This window comes from Apteryx mantelli, chromosome 5 (genome assembly GCF_036417845.1).
Source record: "Apteryx mantelli isolate bAptMan1 chromosome 5, bAptMan1.hap1, whole genome shotgun sequence".
Classification (NCBI taxonomy): Eukaryota; Metazoa; Chordata; class Aves; order Apterygiformes; family Apterygidae; genus Apteryx; species Apteryx mantelli.
The window spans coordinates 16789803-16815225 of record NC_089982.1 but is presented as its reverse complement, the minus strand read 5'-3'; the positions used below and the strand labels follow the sequence as shown (position 1 = coordinate 16815225).

The following is a 25423-nucleotide window of genomic DNA, read 5'->3' as shown; positions in this document are numbered from 1 at the left end:
GTGTTGTCAAAACTGGACTGTTTTTTTTCACATCAGCCAACTTGTGACCAGCTGGCTTGAACAACAAACATTTTGTTCCTTTTATGAATGAAGCACTCTATCAGCAAAACATGAATGGGCGCAGTTATATTTAATAAACTGAGTTTTTCTTAGCTTTTGTTTCCCCTTGAGGAGAGAGGAGAAGAAATTTGATTCCATTGCAATGAATAGAAACTGATTCAAAAACTGACCTTGGAGAAGCAAAACACAAAGACTGTTGCATTTTGGATGTTGTAAAAATAGGGTATGATGAACTCTTGATTAAATCCAATCAAATAATTGGTCTGGATCTCATAGTAAAAGGGTCCCCAGTTTTCTTGTATTACGAGTATGACTTAATTGCATTGTTTACAGCACAACAAGAGACAGCTTAATGGTGCACTTGAAATTTGCGGGGTTGTGGGCTTCATCTTTTGTCATAGACAGCAGGTACAGAAGATGGCATTGCTAACTGGATTATAGATTCTTAGTTGCCTATCTAAAGTAGAAAAATACAATCGCATCCCATTCTTTAGTATACTTGAAATGCTTTGAGAATGTGTATGTTGTATGCTCAGGTCATCAGACACATATTGCAAGGTGCCGTTTAGCAATCCCGTAAAAGCCTGTAGTTACTACAGTCCTAACGTACTTTCAGGAGAAAACTTTGTCCCGCAATACTTTGAAGTGCACGTTGTGAATAATATAACCCCAACTAATCTCCGATTCGGGAAAAGCGCTTAATGATGGTAATTATTTCTTTCGGTGGGTGGAAGTTTTTATTTGCGATGCGGACACCCTTCCCGGTGTCAGAGCTGGCTCGGCCGAGCAGCGCTGCCCCACACCACCTACGGACGGGTGCGAAATGCCCGACCCCGCGCCGCGGCGATGCCGCCGTTAATTTAAAGCGAGGGCTCCCGCACCGCGCGCCAACGCCGCCAACGGCTCGCCGCCAACGGCAGCCGCGCGCCGCCCCGCAGCATCACGGGACGGCGCCGCGCGGCGCATTGTGCGCGCGGGCGGGCGGGCGGCGCCCCGCAGCGCCGCGCAGCCCCTCAGCGCGGCCGCTAGGGGTCAGCGCCCGCCTCGCGCCCGCCTCTTCCTCCCCATGTGACCGCGCCTCGCCCGCCAGAGGGAGGGGGCGGGGCTCCCGGCCTCCTCCGCGCGCGGCGCCTACAGCTCCCGGCAGGCGCCGCGCCCCGCGCACCTCCCTCCCCGCGGCCCGGACGCCGGAGCCGCCCCTCCCCCGTCCCAAACGGCCGCCCGGCTCACGTGACCGCCGGGCAGCCAACCGGGTTTGAACCTGTTTTTTTTTATCCGCCCCTTCCCCTCCCCACAGCGCTTGTGCGATCAGATCGATCTAAGATGGCGACTGTGGAACCGGTGAGTGTTTCATTCCCCTCTCCCGCCCGCCTTTCTCTCTCCTTCCTCCGCCTTCCCCTCCCTCCCGCCTCCCCCTGCCCGCGCCGCCGCCCCGCCGGGCGCGGCAGCGGGGGGGCGCCGCCCGGCGGCAGAGGGGAGGCGGGCGGGCGGGCGATCGGCGCCGGGGCGAGGGCGATGGGGCCGGCGAGGAGCGCACGCACGGGGACGGGGCGGGGGGAGGGGGAGGAGAGGAGCGGCGCCGGCCTGTGCGGCGGGGTTGGGCGGGCGGGGAGGAGGGGGGGGGAGGGGGCGCTCCGCGCGCGCGCCGCCCGCGCGCCGCCCGCGCCGTTGGGACTGTGCCGTCACCGGCGCGTGGGAAACGGACCGGCCGTTGGGGGAGCGCACGGGGGGGGGCTGGAGGGGGAGGCAGGGCGGGCGCGCGGCCTGCGGGGTAGTGGTGCTCGCTGCCGCCGTGGCGCCCATTGTGCGGCGGCGGCGGGGGCGGCCCCGCGGCTCCCCGCCGCCTGTGACCTTGCCGCCCTCCCGGGGGCCCGGAAGGTAAGGTGAGGAGGAGGAGGAACAGCAGCAGCAGCCCGGGAGGCGGCGGCGGCGGACGGCGCCGCGGAGCCGGCCCGGCCGCCTGGCGGGCGGCTCTGGGCCGCGCTCGGCTCATGTGGCGGGGTGGGGGTGGCCATGTTGCTCGCTGCCGCAAGGCGCCGGCGAGTTAGGACTTTTCCTGTCACTTCAGTTCGTCCCTCGCCAGGATGCGTGCGCGCACCCCCATGGCAATCTAGGAGTAGTAAAAGCTCAGTTTCACGGCGGCTGCAGTATTTCAAAGCTTGCGGTGAAAATGCCTCAGGCTTAGGCAATACGCAGTCGCTAACCTGGGGAGGGGTGAGTATCTCTCTAACTTAGTAGATATGTTACTTTAGATTTAGGCAATTGAAATAAGAAAAACGGTGTGGCTGCTGAGATTCAAGATGTGATACAAACACTATTGGCTTTTTCTGACTGATATTGCCTTTCTGGATCAAAATCATATTTTTATTAAAACTTTATGTAGGATCATTTCTGTAAAATGTTTAATTAAACATTTTCTTCTCTCTCTGTGTATTAAGTTGTGTTTATGAAACTGCACAGTGTTTCATAATTATTTTCCCAACCTGCACTTCCCTAAAGAATGGAAGCAGAGCTGGAGATGGTCTGATAATTGTCAATCTAATTGTACACATTCGTGTATCATGGAGAATGGGCAGTGGAAGACCTTGTACTAGTGTTTGGAGAAAATGAGAAATTTAAGGATGGATAACTTCTTGCTGCTTCTGACCTACAGTCACTAAATAGCTAGTGCATACTTTGGAGAGGCTTGATAGTCTTTAGATAGAAAACATTTAACTACAAAAATCAGCTCACCGTTTTTAAATACAGACATCTTAGTTGACCAGGGGGATGGTCTTAAGGGATGCTGATCATCTTACAGTTTTATTCCCTGAACAAAAAAATACCTGTTTACTTACAAGAAAGACCAAAATTAGTCAGCAGTTATAAATTCCTTGACTAGTGGTTCTGAAACAGAAGAACATCGATTGTTAGACAGTGAGCTGGAGCACCAGCAGCAGCTTTCCCATGTTCTTCAGCCACAGTCTCAAACACTTATTTTCACTTCTGATGATCTTTCAAAGCTTAAGCCATGTTTCTGAAGATGAGAGCTTCATGTCTTGTGTGTTTTGTGATCGGCATGGGGCTTGGCAGGTGTTGTGATAAATTACTTGTAATACTTATAGCCACTGGAAATTGAAGCAACGCTAAAGGCATGGTTCTGTGGCTCACTTGGCTTCAGTGCTGGCATAAGCCTGTCCCATACTGTTCTCTCCACTGTTTTTGCATGTTTGTGTGGTTGCATGTTGAACTAGATCTGGGGCCTAATTTAGACAAAAGTAACCAATTTATTTTGCCACACCATTTTCCAGCAGGATTAGTTCCCAAATCTTGGAGTGACGCAGTTGTGCTGACCCAGTAAAAGTAGAAGACAAGGCAACACTTAAGACAATTTAAGGAACACTGGTGTTGACTGCTGTGCCATAGATTAAGCATGAAGCAAGTATCAGCTGTGCTTGGTTATTTTCAAATGCATTTAAATAATACCTGTTTTATGTTTTTTACTCTCTTAGGTGGCTCACACTTCTACCTAAGCTTTATGTAGTGGCTGAAATCATAGATGGTCAATGTTGTAAAAATAATGCATGACTTGGAATTGAGTAGTTTAGTTGCATGTGTGGCTTTGAAATTGAGTAGTTTAGTTGTATGTGGGATTAGGGGTTGGATTACTTCTTGATCATATGGAAGCCTTTCTATTGCTCACTTTCAAAATCTGGACCTAGGTTTGAAGAGATGTGTCACTTTAGTAAACATCTTGTGGTAGGAGTTACTTTGCAATAAGTATTTTATGTAACTGAAAAGTAGCCTTGCTTCACTGGTTCTCATACTTAAAGGGGGAAATGTCAGATACCCCCTTTTGCCCTCTATGGCAAGTGGTAGATAACTTATGATGTTGCTTACCTAGTTTGAAAAATGTATCTTAGGCAATGCAAAACACTAATGAATGTTCCCCCTGTTTCCCCCCCCCCCCTCCCAGTGGAATACTACTGAAATCAATGATTTTTTTCTAATACCTTCTTATTCTCAAATGTAATATACATGTTTTAAATGTTGAGATGGTGGAAAAGTATTCTTGGAACTAGTTAGGAATGTTGAGACTTCAGGTTGGGGTACTCTAAAGAGTTCTGTGGAAGTTGCTAAGAAATGCAAGCTTGCTGTAAGTAAAGATAAACCTGTTCTGCTGTAATTCACATCTCCACTTCAGGAAAAAGCTTAAGCCTCTGCAAAACTGAAAGATTAAAACTGTCAGTTTATCTTTTGCTATCCAGATAGCACCTCTTATAAAACTGTTCTATCTGAATTTGCCAGAATATGCAGGAGCATGTCCTATATTTCAGAGATGTGTGTGGTCACTTTTGGAGCCTTTGAGGATAAAATGTTATCAGATAACAGTGTACAAAAGTCCACAAAGGCAATAACAAAACCAATAGTAATGCTTTAGTAAACAGTAGTTTACCAAAGGTGACTTTAAAATTTAGCTAAGCAAAGACCATAACTAGGAAGTGCATGAAAGTAAATTCTATGTGAGCATCTCATCCCTCATCCCTCAACTGGGAAGTGGGCATTGTGGTTCTTTAATTTTTATGCTTCATGGCAGTTATCTTTATTTACACAAATACAGTTTTGTGAATTCAACTCCATGTTCTAAAGGTAAGATATGCAGGTGAAACTCTTCACTTGTGTTTAATGTATAATTTGAAAAACACTTGTTTACCCAGCTTATTGTGGATAGGTAGGATTTAGAACTAAATGGGTCCTTCTTTAAATGAAATTGTCATTTCTAGAAGTTAGTACACATTACAGGCAGTGGTATATAGCCTCAAAATTTTGGGAAGTTTATTCAAAATAGCTCCTAAAATTAAAGGTACACTGAAAGGTTTTTCTTTTGTATTAGTAACAGATGGTTTGCATGTGAATTAAGTGCAGGCCAGGCTCAGCCTTAGACTTAATCTTGTTACTAGGTATTTCTGCCATAATGTTGTTAGTGACCTGCTTTGGTTGAAATCACTATCAGTATTCATGTGTAGTATGGTGAACTTGGTTGCTTGCTCATTGCATTTTCCTGAAAAGTAGGATATAAATGTATCGCAAAAGCTGTTTAATAATTGAGAGCTTCTATTGTAAGCTGCCTTTCTAATTGTAGATTACCTTTCTGACTTGATAGAGAACCTCTAAAATTTTAAGAGGAGGATGATGTTGGACATCTCAATGTTTCTTTTTTGAGGAGATATGTGTAGGCCTGTTATGTGAGATAAACGTTTTTTAAGGAGGATTTTAAGAAAACACACTTCACGTAGCATGTAAAAAATCCAAGGCTTATATCAAGCTAATTCATAAAAATAACATATGAGACTGGGTTGTACTGAGTTTAATGGTATGAGCTACAGGTGCTGTGGTACACTGGAAATTTAGATGAGAAAATGTGACCCTCTTGGCAGCTTCATAATGATCAATATGGACTTTAAGGCAACAGAGGAAAGAAACAAATGAAGGATCTCTGTAGAGAGCTTACAATGTGAAGGGAAGATACAGGATTTAAAAGTGAATTCAAGTGACTCTTCTTCAGTCAGACAAAACCTGTCTGTCTTTTTTAAATGATATTCTGAAGTGAAGGTTAAACAAGTTTGAAGAGACTAAGAAATGAGTGACTATAAGTTAAAAAAAGTCCTAGAACCTAGTCCTTTTAAAAATATCTTATTGTTAAGGTACTAAGTGTGTGGAATTTCATGTTGTCTACAGATTTGAGTGTCCTATGTAATATAAGCATTTTTAACTGCTTAAAAATGACAGTTGTCCTTGATTTTTTTTATACAGCGGACGTAAGGCAGAAAAACTGCAACTGTGTAATGTTTTCTCTAAATGTGGAGAACAGTTGTTTGATAGTCTTTTAAATAGCACTCTTCAGGCTTTCTCATGTTCAGTGCATCTGAATAATGTATATATGTTGCATGCTTTTCAGTAATTATACCACTGGTATGTCCAATACTTTAATTTTTTGTGATTGAAGCCTGAAATCTTGAACATGTATTCATTAAATTTTTGTTTTAAACTAACTTCTGAAGACTGGAAGTGTCTTAAATTTTCAGCTGAGGAAATAAAATACTGTGCTTAGTTGGAAGAGCAGCTCAAAGTATTTCAGACTTGCAATAATTAATGGTGCTTTTATACCTGTTGTGTAGAAGCGGGGGGGGGGGGGAATTAAGTATTGGATGCTTTGTGTCCCTTGAGTCATCTGAACTGCCCTGGTTCTCAACAGTTCTTTGGAAGTCTTTGTTCTCTTGTCTGAATATCTTAGAACTCACAGAATGTTAAATTTGAAGCTTGTCTTAACCTCTGTGTGGATTTCATGTTCCAGTATTAAAGGCAGCAGCACAGTGCAGATGACGGAACTTTTGTGAGCCTGAGGGCAGCCTGCTTACACAGCTAGGAAGAAAAAGGCTATTAAAGTGTTTTGATATGCCTTGTAACTTTTTTGCTAATTCTAGTCATAAGGTTGTGACTTAAATCTTGAAAATCTACTAGTTTTAAGTGTGTGTAACCATTGTTTCAGAAATCAAAAAGGATGTAAATATTCTTTGGTTCTTTAGAAGCCAAGGTAACTGTCATGAAAACAAACCAGCATGCTGCCCCATCCTATGCACTTCCCCCCCCGCCCCCCCCCCCCAAAAAAAAATTGGAGGAAGTGTGTGACTGTTCTCGTTCAGTCTCTTGTTTTGAGAACTGTCCTCCTGTACATGTGTTGCACCTCTGTTCTAACTTTGTGGGATGTCACTCAGTTGAAATAATGTCCTATGTTTGTGTTCTAATAGTAAATGCCTTTCTAAAGATCTGTGGTGTTTTAAGTAGTACATATGCAGTTCGGATAGTTGCTCCCTAATAGGCCTTTTTGTAGCACTACTAGAAAATCTTTCTCCATCCTGCTGTCTAGAAACCTGTGTAAGGCTGGATAATTTGTGACAGGTGGCCATTGGTACATCAGTCAGTAAAATGCATACTTTATATGATTTTTACCTCTGTATATTTGTTCACTACTCAAACTTGCATATCAGTTCTTGAATCCCTGCCAACCGAAGGAATATATCATTTGCTTTCTGTTTTATTATAGCACGTAACATTTGCTCGTGGGTGTATTTAAGTCCCTTTTTTGTCCAGAACACTTTATTCGATAAAGAGCTCTTGATTTTTGTACTTCGTGAGTTGTTATTCTAGTTGTAGTAATAGTTATCTGCAAGAAGCACAAGCACCAGGATATAAATGACATTCTTTTTGTCCCTAGACATGTGATAGCTGAAAAATGCATTTTTCTCATTCTGTTGGAAACCCTAAACAAGAAGGTAGAAGCTGTCAGATTAGCTTATTTTGGCTTAATTCAAGAAAACTTTGAAAGCTTCTTTCACCAGTGGATTTTATACCTTTTTGTCCAGAATGTATAATAGTGATAAGTTATGTCCTTTTGGGACCTAAATGTTACTATTCCTCTCAACTGGGCTTCTTAAACGTCTTCTCTAGGCTATTAAATGACATGAATGTGGTATGGGCAGCATCTGAAAGGATGCTCAGAGGAACCTAGTCAAGCTAGCTGTGCTCACAAATAGTCAAACCTGATTAAGCAGTTTTTACTGTAGGTGCTGTTTACTTCCTGTCTTGGTGACATGCACACCTTCCTTTGATATGTTGGTCATAATGTGCTGGGGAGAAAGAATAATGACACCAATTAAATCCCCAAGTGTCAGAATCCAGGTAACGTGCAAATACACACAGTCATTAAATGCTGAGTAGGCAAATGTTTCATAGACTTCTGCAAGTTGATTCCTACATCAAAAAGTATGTGGGTAGTGAATAAATGTCACTTTTAATTACCTGCTGTATTGTGTATGAGGAGTAGGACTGGCCGTATGAAGCCTTCCAGTTTAGCTGGTAGTACTACCCTGTTTTATTATATCTATTTAAAAAGCAGCAAGCATAGTGATGGTTTAGTTTAATAGTAGGCTCAAAGTCAATTTTAGGTTAAAGAATACATTAATTATACTAAGTACTAAAGTGTTGCGAGAGACTTCAAATCTGGCAGTCTGTAAACTGCTGCTGGAGACAGTCTGACTAGTAAGTTAGTATAGCAATTGGAAGATTTCAAGGCATGAATTGGTAAAATGTGTACAATATAACTTAAAAAATTGATGTGATGTTTATAGAAACTTTTAAAACCTGCTTGCTGCATACTTGCAGTTTGTTGTAGGATTTCAGCAGTTGGACATCAGAAATGGACTTTGAATGCCAATTAGTGAACTTACACGCTTTGTGTTTGACTAATGATGAGAAATGCTTTACTATGTAAATACTTTGGCTTGATGGTTAGAACAGTGAGAAGAGTGTGTGATAAAAAGAAATGGGAGCCAGTATGATTAACCAGCTAAAAAAGAAAATGGTCTTACCCTACAAGTACTCGTCCTTTTTCTGTTTTCCATGATGGCGGTGGGAAATAAAAGGTAGTGAACAAACTGCTTTAAACTTGTATTTGAGAACAACTAGAAAATGGTTTTGTGGTAGAAAGCTCTGCTTTCAACTTTAGACCTTTTTCCAAATTTGTTATAGCCTGTACAGCTGAGCTTATCCTTGATGGCCAGCCCTTTGGTGAAAAATCTCTTGCTACTGGAGTAGTTTTTGAGGGGAGTTGCTTCATCCTTTGTCAAGATGGTAGTTAGCTAGACCTTGAAAGTGAGTTGTCATATGCTATTTTGGACAACCGCTTGAAATGATGGTTAAGCTGAGTTTCATTACTGCTGTATAGCTTTCAAAATATAAGCTGCTTGTTACTGTGGTGGCTTAATTAAAACATTTGTGCAGAGTCAAATGTGTTCTGTTTGTCCAGGTAAGGTCTTTGAATACCAATTGCTTATGAATGGTAACTATTGGTACACTGGGCCGGTACTGAGGCTCATTGCATGTTTCTAGCTGTTGTATGCAGGTGTTACCTTAATCCTTTCTAATGTTGTCTTGTATTAAAGATTTTGCATGCATTAATGAAATTGCATGCATTTATTAGCCCTGCATTTGCTTAGTAGCTTTGCACTGGTTCTTTCAGAAGTACCATGACAATCTAAACTGAAAGAGTGTAACCAGGAAGACTTTAGGATTAGCTCTTTGAATATTGAAAGCTATTTGCTGAGCAGATATGAATGAGATGCTCAATAGAATTACTTCTTGTAAGAATTTTCCAGATTGTGATACTCTGCATTCAAGAGTCTATCTGTTGTCAAAAATCTTTAGTGTAATAGTCTTTGTAAATCAATTGTAAATACTAAATGTCACAACTGCAGAGTATTGTGAACAAAAGCAGACATTAGCACAACATCTAGTGCTTGATTTTTTTTGTTTTCAAAATATTGACCACATCTTTCTGCTTTTTGTACTTGCAAATGAAATGTTTCTTTAAATTGTCTTATTACAAGAAGTCCTTGAGGAGCAACACTTGAATTGTCATTATGTGAATTTTTTGGCCATTCTGTCAGGTAATGCAGAATACTATAAATTGGAGGAGGAAGTGTTGAAATGTGTTTTTGGTGTATTTGACAGCCTTTGTGCACTGACCATCTTAGTTTGTTCTGTGGGATTCTTTTAAGTGTATTTGTGATTGCATTAAATTAAAAATAGATGGGGCTAACACTAGAGATTTTATTCTAGATAGAACTTGAAGCATTTACAGGTATTCTGTTTAAGTTTTTTCCAGAACTGTTTGGTTTTTAGTGGTGTTGCACTGAACAAGATTTGACAGATTCTTAAACACTGCCAACTACTGTGGTTTTGTCAGTGATGTTTCTTACTGGACTCTTAAAGTGCTTAGTTTTCTTAAGAAAAACAGGAGGAAATTGTACTACCTGCCCGTTGAATTATGCTTGAATCAAAGCAGAGTCCTAATTGTCACTGCTGCTGTTAAGCCTTCTTGTTTCAGTCTTTTCTCTGTGAACATGGAAGCATGTGAAAGCACTTTTCAATTTGATGTATGTAGTATTTTTAGCTTTTGGACTGAGAACTTTGCCAGGTGAACCGTTAAACTAAAGCATATGTGATTATTTTTGAGCGTAAAGGTGTAACTTCTCAAGTAAAATACAATATAATGTTTAATTAAATATATTGATTATAAAAGGAAAATCCCTATTGAGTCAGATTTCTAGGTGTTACCAGAAAAGATGGCCAGCTGGCATTGTGAAGGCTAAGAAGTGTTTGTTATCACTTCAGATCCATTCCACTCTTCAGCCACTTAGGTGCTGATAAACTAAGTAACCTGGGAGATTTGAGTAAACTGTTCTATTAATTACATGACTTAGCATAACGTAGTCCACTTTTACATTGCTTTATTAAGACCACAAAATCTAAACTCGGTTTTGAGTACTATTTTTGTATTGCTGCCTTTAGGGATGTCTAGAGTATTTGGGTCTGCTGTAGTTAGTACTTGTTTGTATTACTGAAGTGCTGGTTTTGTGCAGAGTCAGCTGCACAGAAAGACTTTTTTGTGTTAACTATAGGGAAAGAGCTATAGTCTTCATTCCTTGTCTCTGCAATATTCTAGCAAGGATTGCAAATTAGGGAGAGATGGTGGTAACTAGAGGGAACATTTGGCACACAATAAAGCTTTGTGTTCCCTGGTTTGAAGGAATGGCATTAGAATTTCAAACCTGACACAGTGGCTTTTAGAGCTGAATGACAAGCTTGAGGGGTTCACATGCAATGGGAATATATTATGTCACTTTGTGTTAAAGTATATTTGATGTCTCTAGCACTCTCTAGTGATTTGAAAAGTGATACTTGGAATCAGTCTAATCTACAGTAAACTATATGTATTATTAAAGTTTAATTGAGTTTGAAATCTGTTTGTTTTTTAGCTGCCAATAGCAGCTGACTTTAGACCTGAGAGTTCTAGTCATGCCTCAGATTTGTAGTAACACATTAGTCTTCTGAATAAACATGGGCTGTATATTTGTTTTCAATTATGCTTTGTCAGAAGTGGGTCAAAATAATTCTTATTTCTCTTCTGAAATGATTACTGTTTTGGGAATTAATTTATAGGGATGCATATTATAAATAACACAGCATATAGTGTATCCCTGAAACACCTCTCAGAACTGTGTTTCAAAACAAGATGAATGTTAAGTAAAACATGCTGGAAACAATGACACAGGAAGTAAATCAATGAACAGTACAATATGAATTCCTGCAGTTAGTATCAAAGACCTGTTAGGATGCTGATGAATAAAGGGATGCAAATATTGTGCTTCTGTGAGGTGATTCAGCCCCATAATCCCAAATGAATTAGAAGAACTCTTAGTTTCAGCCTTAAAGTTACTTCAAAGAACTAAGTTACTTTAATAAAATTGAGAAGGAACGAATTAGTAACTTTTTTCCTCAAACAGGAAACCACTCCCAACCCTCAGCCTTCAGAAGAGGAGAAAACCGAGCCAGCACCTAGTCAGGAGGTTGCCAGCCCTGAACAGTATATTAAGCATCCACTACAAAACAGGTAAATAGTATGGAAGTATGATGGTAATTTTGCCAAGGAATCAAGTATGCCTATGGCTTTACAGATGCTTTTTTACCTTGTTTACCTTTTCTTGCAGTATTTTGTGGTCTCTCAATGGTGACTTTGAGATTTTTACCATGAATGAAGTTGCAGAGGAAATAGAATCTGATCATGTTGTAATTTAGAGCCTGTTCAAATAGTGTTATAGAAGTTGAAATCTCTTGCAAATTTTCACAAGGCAAATTCTGCAGCCAGGTAACGGAAAAGAGCAGTCCTCCTTTTTGTTTGGAGGCAAGTAGAGCTCATGTTGTCTGATGTACTTCAGAAGAATTGATACCTGAGAGGAAGCTGCTGCCAAGCAGAACTAAAAAAACCTTCTGTTCTACCTCATTGCAGCTATTAAGGTGCCAGAGGTAAAGGCCCTCCTCATTATTTCTGCTCAAACAAGTCTTAGTCCTTTATATCTGACACTTTTTTCCTCCTATTTGGTTTTGCAACTATTATGGTAGAAGCCATATCCTTCAGCTAAAGAGCTGTTAGATGTGGGTGATCTGAATGGTTGGTATGTACAGTAATAGTTGTCATTGCCCATAGGAAGTACAGCAGAAGAAACACCCCAACATATTAAAGCACATATTTGTATCAGTGGGTCATTAAAAAAGTAAACTTTTTCCTGAAGCATGGGGCAAAAATTTATAGCTATGAAAAGCTGTAGAAAAAACAAGCCCTCTTACTAAGAATTTTACCAAGAAGCTTTGTACTTGAAAACCTTGACTCGACTAACTTTCTGCCATAGAGATTTTTAAGCTTCCAAGTTGAATTCCTTTAAAGGTGCATAAAAGCCACTCAGCAGAATGCAAATACTTCAAATAGGGTGTCTAAAAAGTCGCTTTCTCCAAACTGCAGTAAGCTGAAAAGCACTGGAATGGTCAGCACTTATGTTGGTAAATACTGCCCCAAAGTGGGCACCTTTCATCAAATAGTCCTTTATTCTTCAAGTTCTTGGGGCGAGAGTCAAGAACCAAGTGCATGGTAGTGCTGTACCACAGTAATGCTATGCTGTGTACGTTCCATTCTCCCCTTGTCTCCCTCTACTTTTTCCCTTCCTCTTTTTCTTGTAAGCATTTTGATTAAATTGTTACTGATGCTCCCTTATGAGTTGTAGTGGGACTAATACTGGAAAATAGTAAACTTTTAAAACTAGGTTTGAAATGTCAGGAAAGGTCTCAAAATAATGGCGACTTGGCAACTTCTTAAATACTCTCTTGTGAGAGAAGAAAAGTCAACTCTGGTTCTAATTTATGGGATCTCAGCACTACTGAAACTGTCAAAATGAGAAATAAAGCTTGTTTGGTTAAATGCTTCATCAGATATCTCATTCCAACATTTTAAGCAATGTTCTTTAGATCCACAAAGAGCATCTCCCTGTTTGTTCCAAGTGTATGTAATGGTTCCGTTTATGCCCTATTTTGAAATTTGTTTAGTGGAGATAGTGTTGAGAACTGTGTGAGAAACTCTCTCTTAGTCTGGCCTTCATGTATACAGATTTAAAAACTTGAAATAGAGTTAAAAAGTTGGTGTTCTTACAAAGACTGCCATTTGTAAGGTTAAAGCAGCTTCCCTTTTTAAACTTATGCTCTACTACATGAATTCTTGGGAAAGCTTCGTGGTATTGTATACGTTTTGAACTTACCTGAGGTAATTAGCTTTTGTAACCTTTACAAAGAAATTACTGGAAAGCTAGCTGTGTTCCCAATTTGAATAGTTGGCATTATTTTAGACTATAATCAGTATCATCTGGGGTATGAGATAGCAGCTTACAAGTGGCAACAAGTAGAAATGTCTGAGGCTTAGGGTTTTGGAGCCTTGGAATTGATCTTCTAGAAGTATTTTAAATATTTATCTAAATGGATTGATCAAGTTTCCCACAATTCTTTTAACTAGAACACAAGTATTGATTTGTTGAATTGGATTTGAGAACTGAATTTCTCACAGTCTGAAAACAGGCTTTCATGCTAATAATCTATTGAGTTTACAATTAGTTTGGGTATAAATTTCTAATAAAAGATTTTTAATATAACTTTCATATGCTATTATTCTACATTGTTTTCTTTAGATGGGCACTCTGGTTTTTTAAAAATGACAAGAGCAAAACTTGGCAAGCAAATCTTCGTCTGATCTCAAAGTTTGATACTGTTGAAGATTTTTGGGCGTAAGTAAATGTTTTTAATCTGCATAATAATCCTGGTGCATATTGGTGAAGTCTCTGCCAAAGTCGGAAAACGTAAAGAAGGTACTCCATTAACTGCAACTTTCAAGCTTGTAATCCGAAATTTGTTTACAAAGTTGAAGGTGAGGTCTACCCTATTCTTCGTAGTCTCATAGAATATGCAACCTTTGAATTAAATGCAACAGGATCCTTCATAGTTTAAAACACATTTTGCTGTTAACACTGCTTATAATTATACATACACGACACAAATGTAGAAAGTTGTATTCATGTAGTAGCTATCTGATACTAATGTGAACTTGCAAATGCTTAGAGCAATTGATAGTCACTTCCTGGGCCCCAAATTTCTCTACTTGGTTAAATTGTCTCAGGCAGCTGGCTCACTTCACATATGCGAGAATGCCTGAATCTGCAGCATAGTACTTAGGAGACTGATGAAGATTAACAAAAGCATCCTTGAAAGAACTTTGTTAGAGATTACAGAAGAAACTGCCTTCATTCTGAATTGAAGGTCTGCAAAAGCTATTGGATGGGCTCAAACAGGAAGAACAAAGCCTTAAAGGGAGGCCTGTGCCTTCCAAAGACTTGCTTTAGTTGAATTCAGATGACTCACTTGGAAGATTTTGCCTGCCATGATGATGGATATATGGAGAAAATGTGCTATGCAAGTGGCATGAGATTGAGGATGGAAAAATGCATTATATACTTTACCTTTCTTAGTGTAACATGCTGCATTGAGTGGTAGGGTTGTAAAGGTTTTTGTTGCATACCACCTTTTGGATCTGAGCACTAGATTAGGGATGGTCTCTCCAAGTGTGGAGAAAATGAGAGCTATCAGCCCTATTAGTACCAAAAGAGAAGAAAGAGTTGCCAAAGATGTTGGACAAGTGTTTTGCCTGTGCAGTCACTGGAGGGGAACAGGGTTCTGTTCTTTTAACCAGCTTCTGTATTCCTACTGCGGGGGTGACAATGAACAGTACTTCGCAGCCTGGAGGTATTTGATGAGAGACTAAATTGCTTGAAGCTTGTTATTAGAGCCGGTTAAGGATAAGTCTGAGTTCATATAACCAGGACCTGACTGGATAATTAAATTAAGTGCTTAACCTAGATGTCTTCAGTCAAGGTATTAAATCAATCACAACCAATTGAGAAGTTATACATCTGTTGTGGTCAAAGTGGAAAATATATATGTTATAGAGGAAAAACTACTAAAATTAAGGTGGACTTAAAGGAGTGAGTGAAGTTGGTAAATCTCTAACTTACTTTCTAGTTCCTGTGCCTGATTTCTGGTTGTTAGAATAGGTTCCTATGTTGGAGCTAGTCCTAGTTGGACTATGCCACAGAAGGACACTACTCACTCCTTTGACTTTTTGCTCTAAATTGCCTAGTAGTGAGTTTAATTCTGGACACAGCATATATTTTACACTTTGTTCTTTCAGTTTTCTGTTCTTGCCTTTTGAGTCCATATTTCAATTTTAAATAGGAGGCCTACAGCCTTCAACCTTTGAATATTATATTAAATCATCAAGTTGAATATTCCTCTTAAAATCTCTTTGCAGAAAGCTAGCCTTAGAAATAGAAACCATTATCCTTATTCATGTGTGTATGTGTATATACATATGTATATAGAACATGTGCACACACTCTCACAACTTTATTTGCTGCCATGAAAGTTTGAGATGTGCTTCTAGTGACTCTTATTCAGAACAAGGTTTAAAAGAAGCAGTGAGACTTCTGGAATATACTGTAGTATAGGAACTCAGCATGTTTTCAAAGCTAGTTTCTGTTCTGCTTCTTTAAACCTAAAAGATATTAAAGTAATGCTTTTGTACTGCTGAAAAATACATATGTAATAGGGTTGCTTCTAAAATAACTTTAATGCTGTTTAATTTTTGTATTTGGTCATATATCTTAAATTTTTAAAGAAGTTTGTACCTTAAAATAATACTTAGTTTTTAATCCTGCTTTTTTCCTCCAATAGTTTATACAACCATATCCAGCTCTCTAGTAATTTAATGCCTGGTTGTGACTACTCGCTCTTTAAGGTATGCTTCTTAACCTTTTTTCTTTAGTTTGGGGTGTTGATGGATGGTTTCCTGGCTAAGCAAGACACTGTCCAAATATTTTGCTTCAGATGTTTAGGAGCGCAGTTGTAAATGTCCTGAAAGCCTTAAATTTTTAGAAAGTCTCAAGCACAAGCCCTCTGAAAATCAGGCTATTAGTCACTAGTTCTGAAAATACAAGTACTTGCTTTAAAAACACACTGTCTGTAAAGTGTGTTACCTGATGCTATGTTTGTCTTCATTTTAGCTTTGAGATGTTTGTACAAATGTCTCAAGTCTCAATTTTTTATAATAGGAAAGATTTTCCAGCTCTGTCACTTGGTGTGACATGAAAGGAATTAAAATGTCTTGGAAGCTCCTTGGGAGACTTCAAGGGTCTCCAGTATTGTTTGTTAGGAACAATACTAACCAGGTGGACAAAACTCCTATAATTGATTTTACAACCTCAGTTAAGTGCTGTGGTTCCTTATGCATGAAATAAACTGTACCCAAGACTGACACTTTAAGCACACTGAGGAAGGTAGTTTAGCATTCAAGCTGGCTAATGGGAAATGTTAAGGAGAAATTATAAGCAAAATCCTGCCTCTTGTCTGGAGTGGAGAGCCTATCTGGAGCCCTAAGTTAAATCCAAACCTCTCCCAAGTGCTTCTAACATACAGGTTCTGTTTGGATTCAGATACTTGAATAATCCCTTTAAGTACCTATGCCTGCTTCCTCCTTTGCTTCTAAAACATAGCCAGTGGCTGGGACTCCTCAGTAGGCTGCATACATACTTTGTAAACCCCAGCAGCTTTAGGCAATGAGGAGGCTCTGTGATGCTTGGCTTTGGAAAGATAATATTTTAGGAGCATGAGGAGTTGTAATACTAAAACCTTAAGAAGCCGTAGGTCCTTCAGAGGTTAAGATATTTATGGGTCATGGTTATTTTTAAATGTTTATTTTAAAATGTTTTTGTCTGAATTCCAAATTCCTCTTTGAGTACTTGTATGTTTTCTGCCATTGATTTATTGTCAATCAGCAAGAATTTAATTATATAAATGCATGGAGCAGGTATAGAAGTGGCAACTGCTGCAGGCTTCTGAGATGTCTCTTGCTGTTGTCCTTCAATCTTGACCTCATAAGAGTTCCTCTAAAGGTGATGAAGTAGTTTGAGCTCTGCAGCTGCCCATGAGGATTTTAAATTTGAGAAAGCAAACTGACACTACTTCTGTCCTGCATGTTACTAAGCACTTAATTAGCTTTTGGCTGAAGTTCTGTAGGGTAGCTCTTCAAGAAACTACCATTAAGACATTTCTTATCTGAGTTACTGTCTAGATGGTTAACCTGCCTTTAAGTGACTCTTCTGTAAAGTGCAGCATAGCTGGCAGATATGGGAGTTGCAACTGACTTCTTTGCTGGCTCAGCATGTCCAGAGTCATTAAGTTTAGTGCAGGACCATTGATACAAGAATCAGAATGCAACTTCTAAATGGTGTTTGTGGAGGTTTTTGTTGGGTTTGTTTGTTTGTTTGGGGAGGGTTTGGTTCTGGCAGTTAAAAACAAAACAAACCTCTTAGTCTCACCCTGCTTGTGCAGGAGGCCATTGAGGTAGACTGCCAGGATGTCTGTTTCAGTGAAGTCACCTCCTCAAGAGGAGCATTCTTATTTCATGTGCAAGTGAAGCACTTGGCCAAGGTTGCACTGAGTCCAAAGCTTAGAACAATGTCTCAAGAATGTAACTGATTTTATCTTGTTTCATAGAGTACAAAGTGGATGTTCAGTGAGTGTTTAACTTTGCCTCTTCTTGCTTTTTTTTTTTATGGAATACTATGTAGCCAAAACTCCCGCTTGAGATTTAGCTCTTTCTAGAAATAAAAACTCATTAGGAAAGATGCACTTTTTATTCTGTTTTGCCAATTTTGGTATCTCAAACTGTACTTTTTTAAGTCGCTGCTTCAGATATCACTTGTCTTTTGATTATCCCTTAAAGATACAAAACAATTTAATTTTTTTACTGTGCTTTACAGGATGGAATTGAACCAATGTGGGAAGATGAAAAAAATAAGCGAGGAGGACGGTGGCTAATTACACTAAACAAACAGCAGAGACGAAGTGACCTTGATCGCTTCTGGCTAGAGACAGTAAGCACTATGGCCTTACAAGTTGCAACTTAAGAATTTTACATATATATCTAATATTAAAATGGTGTGTTCTTCCTGTGTGCTACAAACTGGACTACTGGCAGCATCAACTGTCCTATATATTCTGACTGACAGGCTGTATTTGAAACTTTTTCAGTAGTGAAGTTTGCTATAGCTGTATGCCATTGAATATAAGAAAGGGCAGAAATAGGGATAATTCTACAGGACCAATTAACCTTTATTGTGCACCATGCTGGGCATAGCTAACTACTGGAAAATAATACTTTGTCTTGAATGTGACTCCCAAATTTATCTCAACTGTTTAATATTTTTTTATTCACACTTCTATATTCTGTTTGTTCTTACAAGTGAACAGTTCTCAGGATTTGGTTTTATTTCAGCAAGTCTTCCAGATTTGATTTTATTCTTCCTATACTTATACTAACAGAGTAATAGTCCAGTCTTTCTGTACACTACAGAGATTCTTACTTTTCCCATTGCTGTTTAGAACAGATTTTTTTAATCTTAGATATGCTTCTAGAGATGACATGGATTGCAGTAAATGTGTTGTGAAAAAGGATAGAATTGTATTGTCTAGGAGCCAACTCAAGACAGCCTGAAGATGCTGAGGTGACCTGAGTTTTAGGGGTCTGGGTTGCAGGCAGTACAATGCGAAACAATCTTACCAAATCTCTGATCTTGCTTTTTTTCCCCTGCTTCTTCAAGAGACAAGAAGTATTCTACCTCTTAGAGGGAAAAATGACTCTCAGGTATCAGAGTAGAGGTATCCAAAATACCACAGCACTTGCCAGGATATTTTTAGTTTTTCTACTGTTGTAACTGCTTGAGGAAAGGATGATGGGCATTATACTGCCAGCTAATGTGATTGCACATGAGTAAACAGACCATGTGCTATGTTCATTTGGCCTCCTCATCTAAAGGCCTACATGAGTCCTTTTAACTCTCTGGAGCTATTTCATATCGATTGGAAAGCATGTAGATAGACTTAAGGCTAGAAGGCTTAACTTTTTGTTCAGTAGCAAGTAATGGCAGAGAGCCCAAATGCCGGTGCGATACACACACTGAAACAACCTTGTTGCTTCTAATACCAGCAGTTCCTTGTAACCAGCTTTTGCCAGTAAAAAACAAAAGCATCTTCCGTTTCCACTCTCCCGTGGAACAAATTTTTGTCATAAGTTAACAATCTTTACCATTCTGAACTGTAAACTTCATCTGAGAGTGACTTACCTCTGTTATGTAGAGATCATTAAGGATGTACTTGCCTTTGGTCTTTATTGAGCATGGTAGCCCTCTTTGTCTGTCTGTACTAAAGATGTTGACCAATGATATTTTAAATGTTTGTGTGTGGCTTGAGCTTAAACATTTATGGTTTTCATTACTCAGTGAATGTGTGCATTCTGCAGTTGGGTGTATCATTTAAAGTATGTCTAATTATACTTGATTTATTCAGTAGCATGCTTTGTCCATTTTGTATTTCCTTGATGAAGTCAGCCCTTGCAGCTGTCAGTGATACTGAAAGACCTGCTTTGTTCAAAATGTTGCAAGAAAGTGTTGAATTTCCAAATGTCAAAAGTGATTCTGAAAAAAATTAATATAATGGCAGCATATTTAATATGTACAATGCAAATGAAGTAAACAGGCTTCCATTTTTAAGTGAATGCTTCAATGTACAGAAGGATTTTAGTACAGAATGGACAAGATAAATTTATTTTCTACAAGAAATTCTCAGTTTTGAAAATCTAAATTACTCATTAATAGACAAATTTAAAGTCAAAGGTTTTAAACACTACTTTTGCAGTGTGCTTATTGTACAGGGATGTGACCTAACTTAATCTGAGATACCTGCGGTATACCACCAATGCCATTTTAGAACTTTACTGTTAGAGATCTGTTGGGGGAAAATCTCGTATTACAGTTGTCCACTTGTAGTACTGCTCTTGATAAGATTTTCACTTCGGTGTCTTTGGGAGCTCTGAAGCTTCCTAAATGTGTTGACAGGAAATAACATTTCATTAAATAGCACTTTTAATTTAAGTTACAACCTAATTTATCTCTGAATTGGTATACTTCAGAACCGAGGTCAGATCTTAGGTAGCTGACACATTGCACCAATAGTTCTTAACAGGTTCTTCCTAGCTGATGAATGTAAACACTTAGCACACAGGTAGACAAACCTTAAATTTTAAGTATACTTTAGAAAGAAGAATAAATTCATTAAATATTATTTTTACATGTTTTTAGATTTAGATTTTATGGTGGGGGAGTTGCTACGTAAATGATCAACTGTATCACTTAAAGGTTGCAGCTGCCAGGACAGAAGGAGGAAAAAATGAAAAACTCAAAAGAAATTGGAGGAAAATCTACTGCAACTGAGTTTACATTCACTTGTAACATTTCAAATGTTGAAAAGATACTTTGATAAACAGGAGATTATTGCTGTATGGCAGGTGGCTATAAGCAGTAAAATGTGATAGTCCTCAAAGTGCTTTTGGACACTGAAGCCTTCTGTATGGAGTTGGGTTCTGACTTTGAACTGCTACCTTTTAATGATCAATCTTTACTTTGTAGCTGCTGTGCCTTATTGGGGAGTCGTTTGATGACTACAGTGATGATGTATGTGGTGCTGTTGTTAATGTTAGAACTAAGGGTGATAAAATAGCAATATGGACAACTGAATGTGAAAACAGGGATGCTGTTACGCATATAGGGTAAGTAGTGTGATTGGTGTCTTGCATAAATATATGAAATGTAATAATGCATTTAAAGACAGTTTACATGATACAAGATTCTATGCTGAGTCTTCGTAGAGATTTTGGGGTACAAGAAAACACACTTTTAGCAAAAGTAGCCAGAGGAATACAGAGCTGTATCCAGAGTTCAAGCAACTCAGTACAGAACTGTTTGCATTCTTGTGTGTAGTTTTTGTATGTTAGTAACTTCTGTGCACTACATCTGTAGTTTGGGGAAAAATGAAAAATTGAATGCAAATCTTGGCAAAAGCTTTTCATCTCAGAATGAGGCATTGTAAGTAGCCTCTAAGTAATGTAAATTCTGCTGCAGCTTGCCAATTTGCAGAGGTATTCAGTACCCGTAGGGCACTGGTAAGTTTATTCTAAGGGAAGTGGTAGTGCTTACAGGTAAGGGAGGAAAGGTACTGTAAATTAAGCCCACTAGAATAGCCTTGTACTTGAAAGTAAGCTGGATAGTGACGTGTTAAACCCTACAGATGTTTTTTTTACCCTCTTGTCTCTGCTTAAATACAAACCAAATAACTATGCTGAGTTTTGTGGATTTGACACGAGTAATAGCATGTTAGTCTTCATTCTGGTAAGAGAAAATAGTCATCTCTTCTCAAGTTATCATGAATCTGTGCTAGGGAAAATGTATAATGCTATTGTCTGCTAGTTAGCAAGCATCGCTAAAACCAGAAGACTTTATGCTGTAGTACTGATGCTTTGAAATTACTTATTGTTCAGTCACTGAAGGCTACTTGAATATTTTCAGTGGTTTGCATAGGTTGCCTTCCCAGCTTAGCACATCTGTTTTAGGCTAAACCTTTTAACTGTCAGGCATAGTAGTTTGCTAACACTTCACTTACTGGATAGCTCTCTAACACACTTAGCTAGGCTGTTATGAATCCATTGGGGTCTGCCTTACTTACACTAGCAATTTAATTGATGTACAGTATTTTTTCTGACTTGGAAGGTGAGTGATAAACAGACATGCTGAACTAGTACACACCCTTTGCTAGTACAGAATGCCTCCTAGGTTTGACAAAGTTATAGTGCATTTTAGAATGGCATTAACTGTTAACAGAGGATCTGAGATGACTTCATTAGTCAACTAACAGTAAAAATCTAAGATTTGTCAAACTGACACAATGACTTTTTGGTAAGCTGTGTTGACTATATTCAGTCTACTAACTGTATGCTGTCATGTTGACATGACTGCCAAATAAACTACATTAAGCTTTTATTTAACTGTTAAATTTTAAAATTTGGGCTATCCTGTGAACTGCCACATCATGATCAGTGTAGGTTAAGATTGGCAACAACTTTATATGGTTCTGTTAATTCTGCAGTTGAACAGGTTTGTCCTATGGTTTAGTCAGAGCTTGCAACCTAGGGTCATTGGTAGTTTGCATCTCACTCATATGTCCTATACCAAGAAAGAGCAGTGTGTCTATGTGGGACGGGGGTGGTGGTACTGCTACCTTTTTCCTCTTACATTACAAGGTCAAAGCTATTTTATTCCTGAAAGCTCTTGTTGAGTAGCTGCTGATGGCTGGTACCATAGTGAATCTAGTGGGGTTTGCCTTCACTAATGTATTGGCAAAAAGGCTGCTTTCCATACGTAGTTAAAGAAAAGGCAGCTAGTCTGTGCAACTGAAGCTTGTGGTGATAAAACTTCCTGTGTTCTATGGAATTGCTGTTTTATTTGGTTCAGATTACCATCTCAATGCTCCTGAAATGGTGGACCAAGGCTTCCTCATAGCTGTTTTGTTGCTGTCTGTGGGAATATAACTTGCTGATATTAATGTCCGAATGAATACGATAGAATCCCTGTTCTACATTTATGTAGGCCTAGTAATTATTTTCTGGCAGGACCTTGTCCTATTTTATGTTAAGTTGCTTTTCATACAGCAGTGTGTGCTGACTTTGATATAACAAGCCAGAAAAATCCTGTGTGACATCCTTTATTCATACCTGTGAAGTTGTTTCTAAATAGGAAACTATTCTTCCTTAAGATGTTAGCAGATCTAAAAGTAGGTGTCCTGTTACTAATCCCTTCCTAAGAGCTTTGCTTAAACTGTTGTTCTATTTCTTTTTTTCCAGGAGAGTATACAAGGAAAGATTAGGACTTCCTCCAAAGATAGTGATTGGTTATCAGTCCCATGCAGACACAGCTACTAAGAGCGGCTCCACCACTAAAAATAGGTTTGTTGTTTAAGAAGACACCTTCAGAGTATTCTTTCATAGGAGACTGCGTCAAGCAATCGAGATTTGGGAGCTGAACCAAAGCCTCTTCAAAAGCAGAGTGGACTACATTTAAATTTGATTTCCATCTAAATGTTGCTAAGATTTGTGAGAAGTCTCATTTGCCTTTGTCTTGTACTTCTGTGTTCAATTTTTTCTATTTTGGCTGAAGTAACCATTACCAATCAGAATTTCAGTACACTTCACCCCCCCGCCCCCTGCCAAATCCATAAAAGTTTTCCTGGCCCACTCTGTAATAGCTTGGTAGAAACATTACTATTACAAAAAAACATTTGTTTATCCACAGTATTCAGAAAAGAAGTTGCATTTCTGTACCTGCAGGAAATTATTCTGTTTTACATTTGCATTGTATGCAGTAACATTTTGCTGGTTTGGAAAGAGTATGGTGCATACAGTTTTCTAGCAATTTTTTTATACAGCATCATCTTTGCTGTAACCTATGCTGATGGCTGCTAGATTAATTTATTTGTTTTCCCTATTTGATAACATTAGTGATATTTTGATTTCAGTTGTTTTTGCTCATGTAACATTGGTGAAGAATCTGGGAATATGACAAAGGTGGAATAAACATTAATTTTGTGCATTCTTTGGTAATTTTTTGGTTTTTTTGTAACATCAAAGCTTTGCTACAAATTTATGCATTTCAGTCAAATCAGTGATCTGTTTGTGTGATTTCCTAAGCATAATTGTGGATTTTTTTAATGTAACACCATAATTTACATTCCTTACTAGAAATAGTATGTCTGTTTTTGTATCTTATGCTGTATTTTAACACTTTGTATTACTTAGGTTATTTTGCTTTGGTTAAAATGGCTCAAGTAGAAAAGCGGTCCCATTCATATTAAGACAGTGTACAAAACTGTAAATAAAATGTGTACAGTGAATTGTCTTTTAGACAACTAGATTTGTCCTTTTATTTCTCCATCTATACAGCAAGTATTTGTACTTCTTGTGACAAGGCAGTCTCTGCTGTGGCTTCTATTGTAGTGTGTCTTCCAAGAAAGATCAAGTCTGGAGCTATAGTTTATTATGTTTATTAAAACTTTTAATAAATCTGTTAGATAGTACCCTTAATCAAAGTGAAATTATGTTGATGTGGCTACTGTTTTTTCTTAGTGGCTGGTCCAACTGGTTATGCTTTGTGCTCTTTCTCTTGACTTTGGTGCGCACCAACCGAGAAATTCAAAGGTACATAGAAAGCTTTCTGGTTTCAGGTGGGAACTACAGTAAAAGCACTGAAGTGAATGATTTTACTTTAAATATACAATTGCTATATGAAGTGCAAGTAAAGCTCATTAGAGGCTTGGCTACAAAATAAAAGGATGTCAAGAGCTAGGTGGTCTGCTATTATGTATGTCTTGTAACAAAACAGAACTTCTTCATTGGCCTGAAAATTGCTGTGGCAGTTGTGGATTTGCTTGGTTTGCTGGTTTGGGAGAAAACTTTGGAGGAGGCCAGTGAATTTAACTTCTGGTTTTGAGCGCAGTGTAAGATGATTTTCCATTCTGCTCTAAAAGTAGAGCATAAGGCAAATCAATGGTGTATTGTTAACGTCTTAATTTCTTAATCTTTCATGTATAAGGTCCTTTAAGGTCTTGCCAGGGCTATTTAGCTAGTCTTCAGTCAAACTTTAAGGCAGATCTTCATTGTGTTTTTTGATCTTTAAGTGATAACCCCTTAAAGCAAGCTTAGTCTCTGGTAATGTAGCTTCAGTGGAGTCAGGCTTTTAAATCTGCCTCTGACTGAGGCATGTAAGTGTTTGTATGTGCAGAGGTGGACTTGAACACTTTCTTGCACATTTTGTAAGAAATGTATGTCTTAAATAGGCATATTTTGATTACACCAAACTGGTATTACATTCACTTCTGAATCTTTTTGTCCATTTAAATGAAACACTTAAAGTAAGCATCTAATGACACTGTTTTCAGTGTCGGTTGTTAGCTAAGACTAGATGTTGGAGGTGAAGAGAACTATGAGGCTGTTCGTATTCTGGTTTCTGTCGATTCTGGTGTAACTGGCTGCCTGTCCTGATTCTGCAGTGTGCAAATCAAGTCTGGTTTTCTTTAATAGGACCATCTGTAGTAGACTGTAGTAATCCCTGCCTACTATTTCCCAGCTTACTTCTTGAATTAGTCATCTTTTCAATTAAAGTAAGCTTCTCAAACTAAATGTCTCTGAACTACTTCTGTTCAGTATCATCAGTCTCAAGTTGAACAAAGTTTTTTAATGGCTTTACCATTTCCTAATAAGCTAGTGTGTGTGTATATATATATATTCTAAATCAGTAATATCTGTACTTATGAAAAAATAAATCAGTCTTCTGAGTGGTAACGCTAGATTGACTAGGTATATGTAATTTGGGAGCACTGGAGCAAGGCTCACTAAAATCAGCATAATAAAATTGAAAAGTGTATAATGCTGCCCTTTATAAAGAGCTTTGAG

The 25423-nt window shown here is 38.8% G+C and overlaps 1 protein-coding gene across 1 annotated transcript; it reads left to right on the top strand.

Moving 5' to 3' along the window:
- The first annotated feature begins 1323 nt into the window (after positions 1–1323).
- EIF4E (eukaryotic translation initiation factor 4E) lies at positions 1324–23880 on the top strand. Its single transcript, XM_067297545.1, has 7 exons — positions 1324–1401; positions 11445–11551; positions 13668–13763; positions 15763–15826; positions 17850–17963; positions 20553–20692; positions 22820–23880. Exons 1-7 carry the CDS (start codon positions 1384–1386, stop codon positions 22932–22934), a joined length of 654 nt encoding a protein of 217 aa, XP_067153646.1. The 5' UTR covers positions 1324–1383; the 3' UTR covers positions 22935–23880.
- The last annotated feature ends 1543 nt before the right edge of the window (positions 23881–25423 follow it).

Excerpts from the sequence above, each read along its gene's own strand:
- EIF4E (XM_067297545.1), top strand. Across the intron at positions 11,552-13,667 it reads AAGCATCCACTACAAAACAG|ATGGGCACTCTGGTTTTTTA; the intron begins GTAAATAGTATG and ends TGTTTTCTTTAG. Across the intron at positions 13,764-15,762 it reads ACTGTTGAAGATTTTTGGGC|TTTATACAACCATATCCAGC; the intron begins GTAAGTAAATGT and ends TTCCTCCAATAG.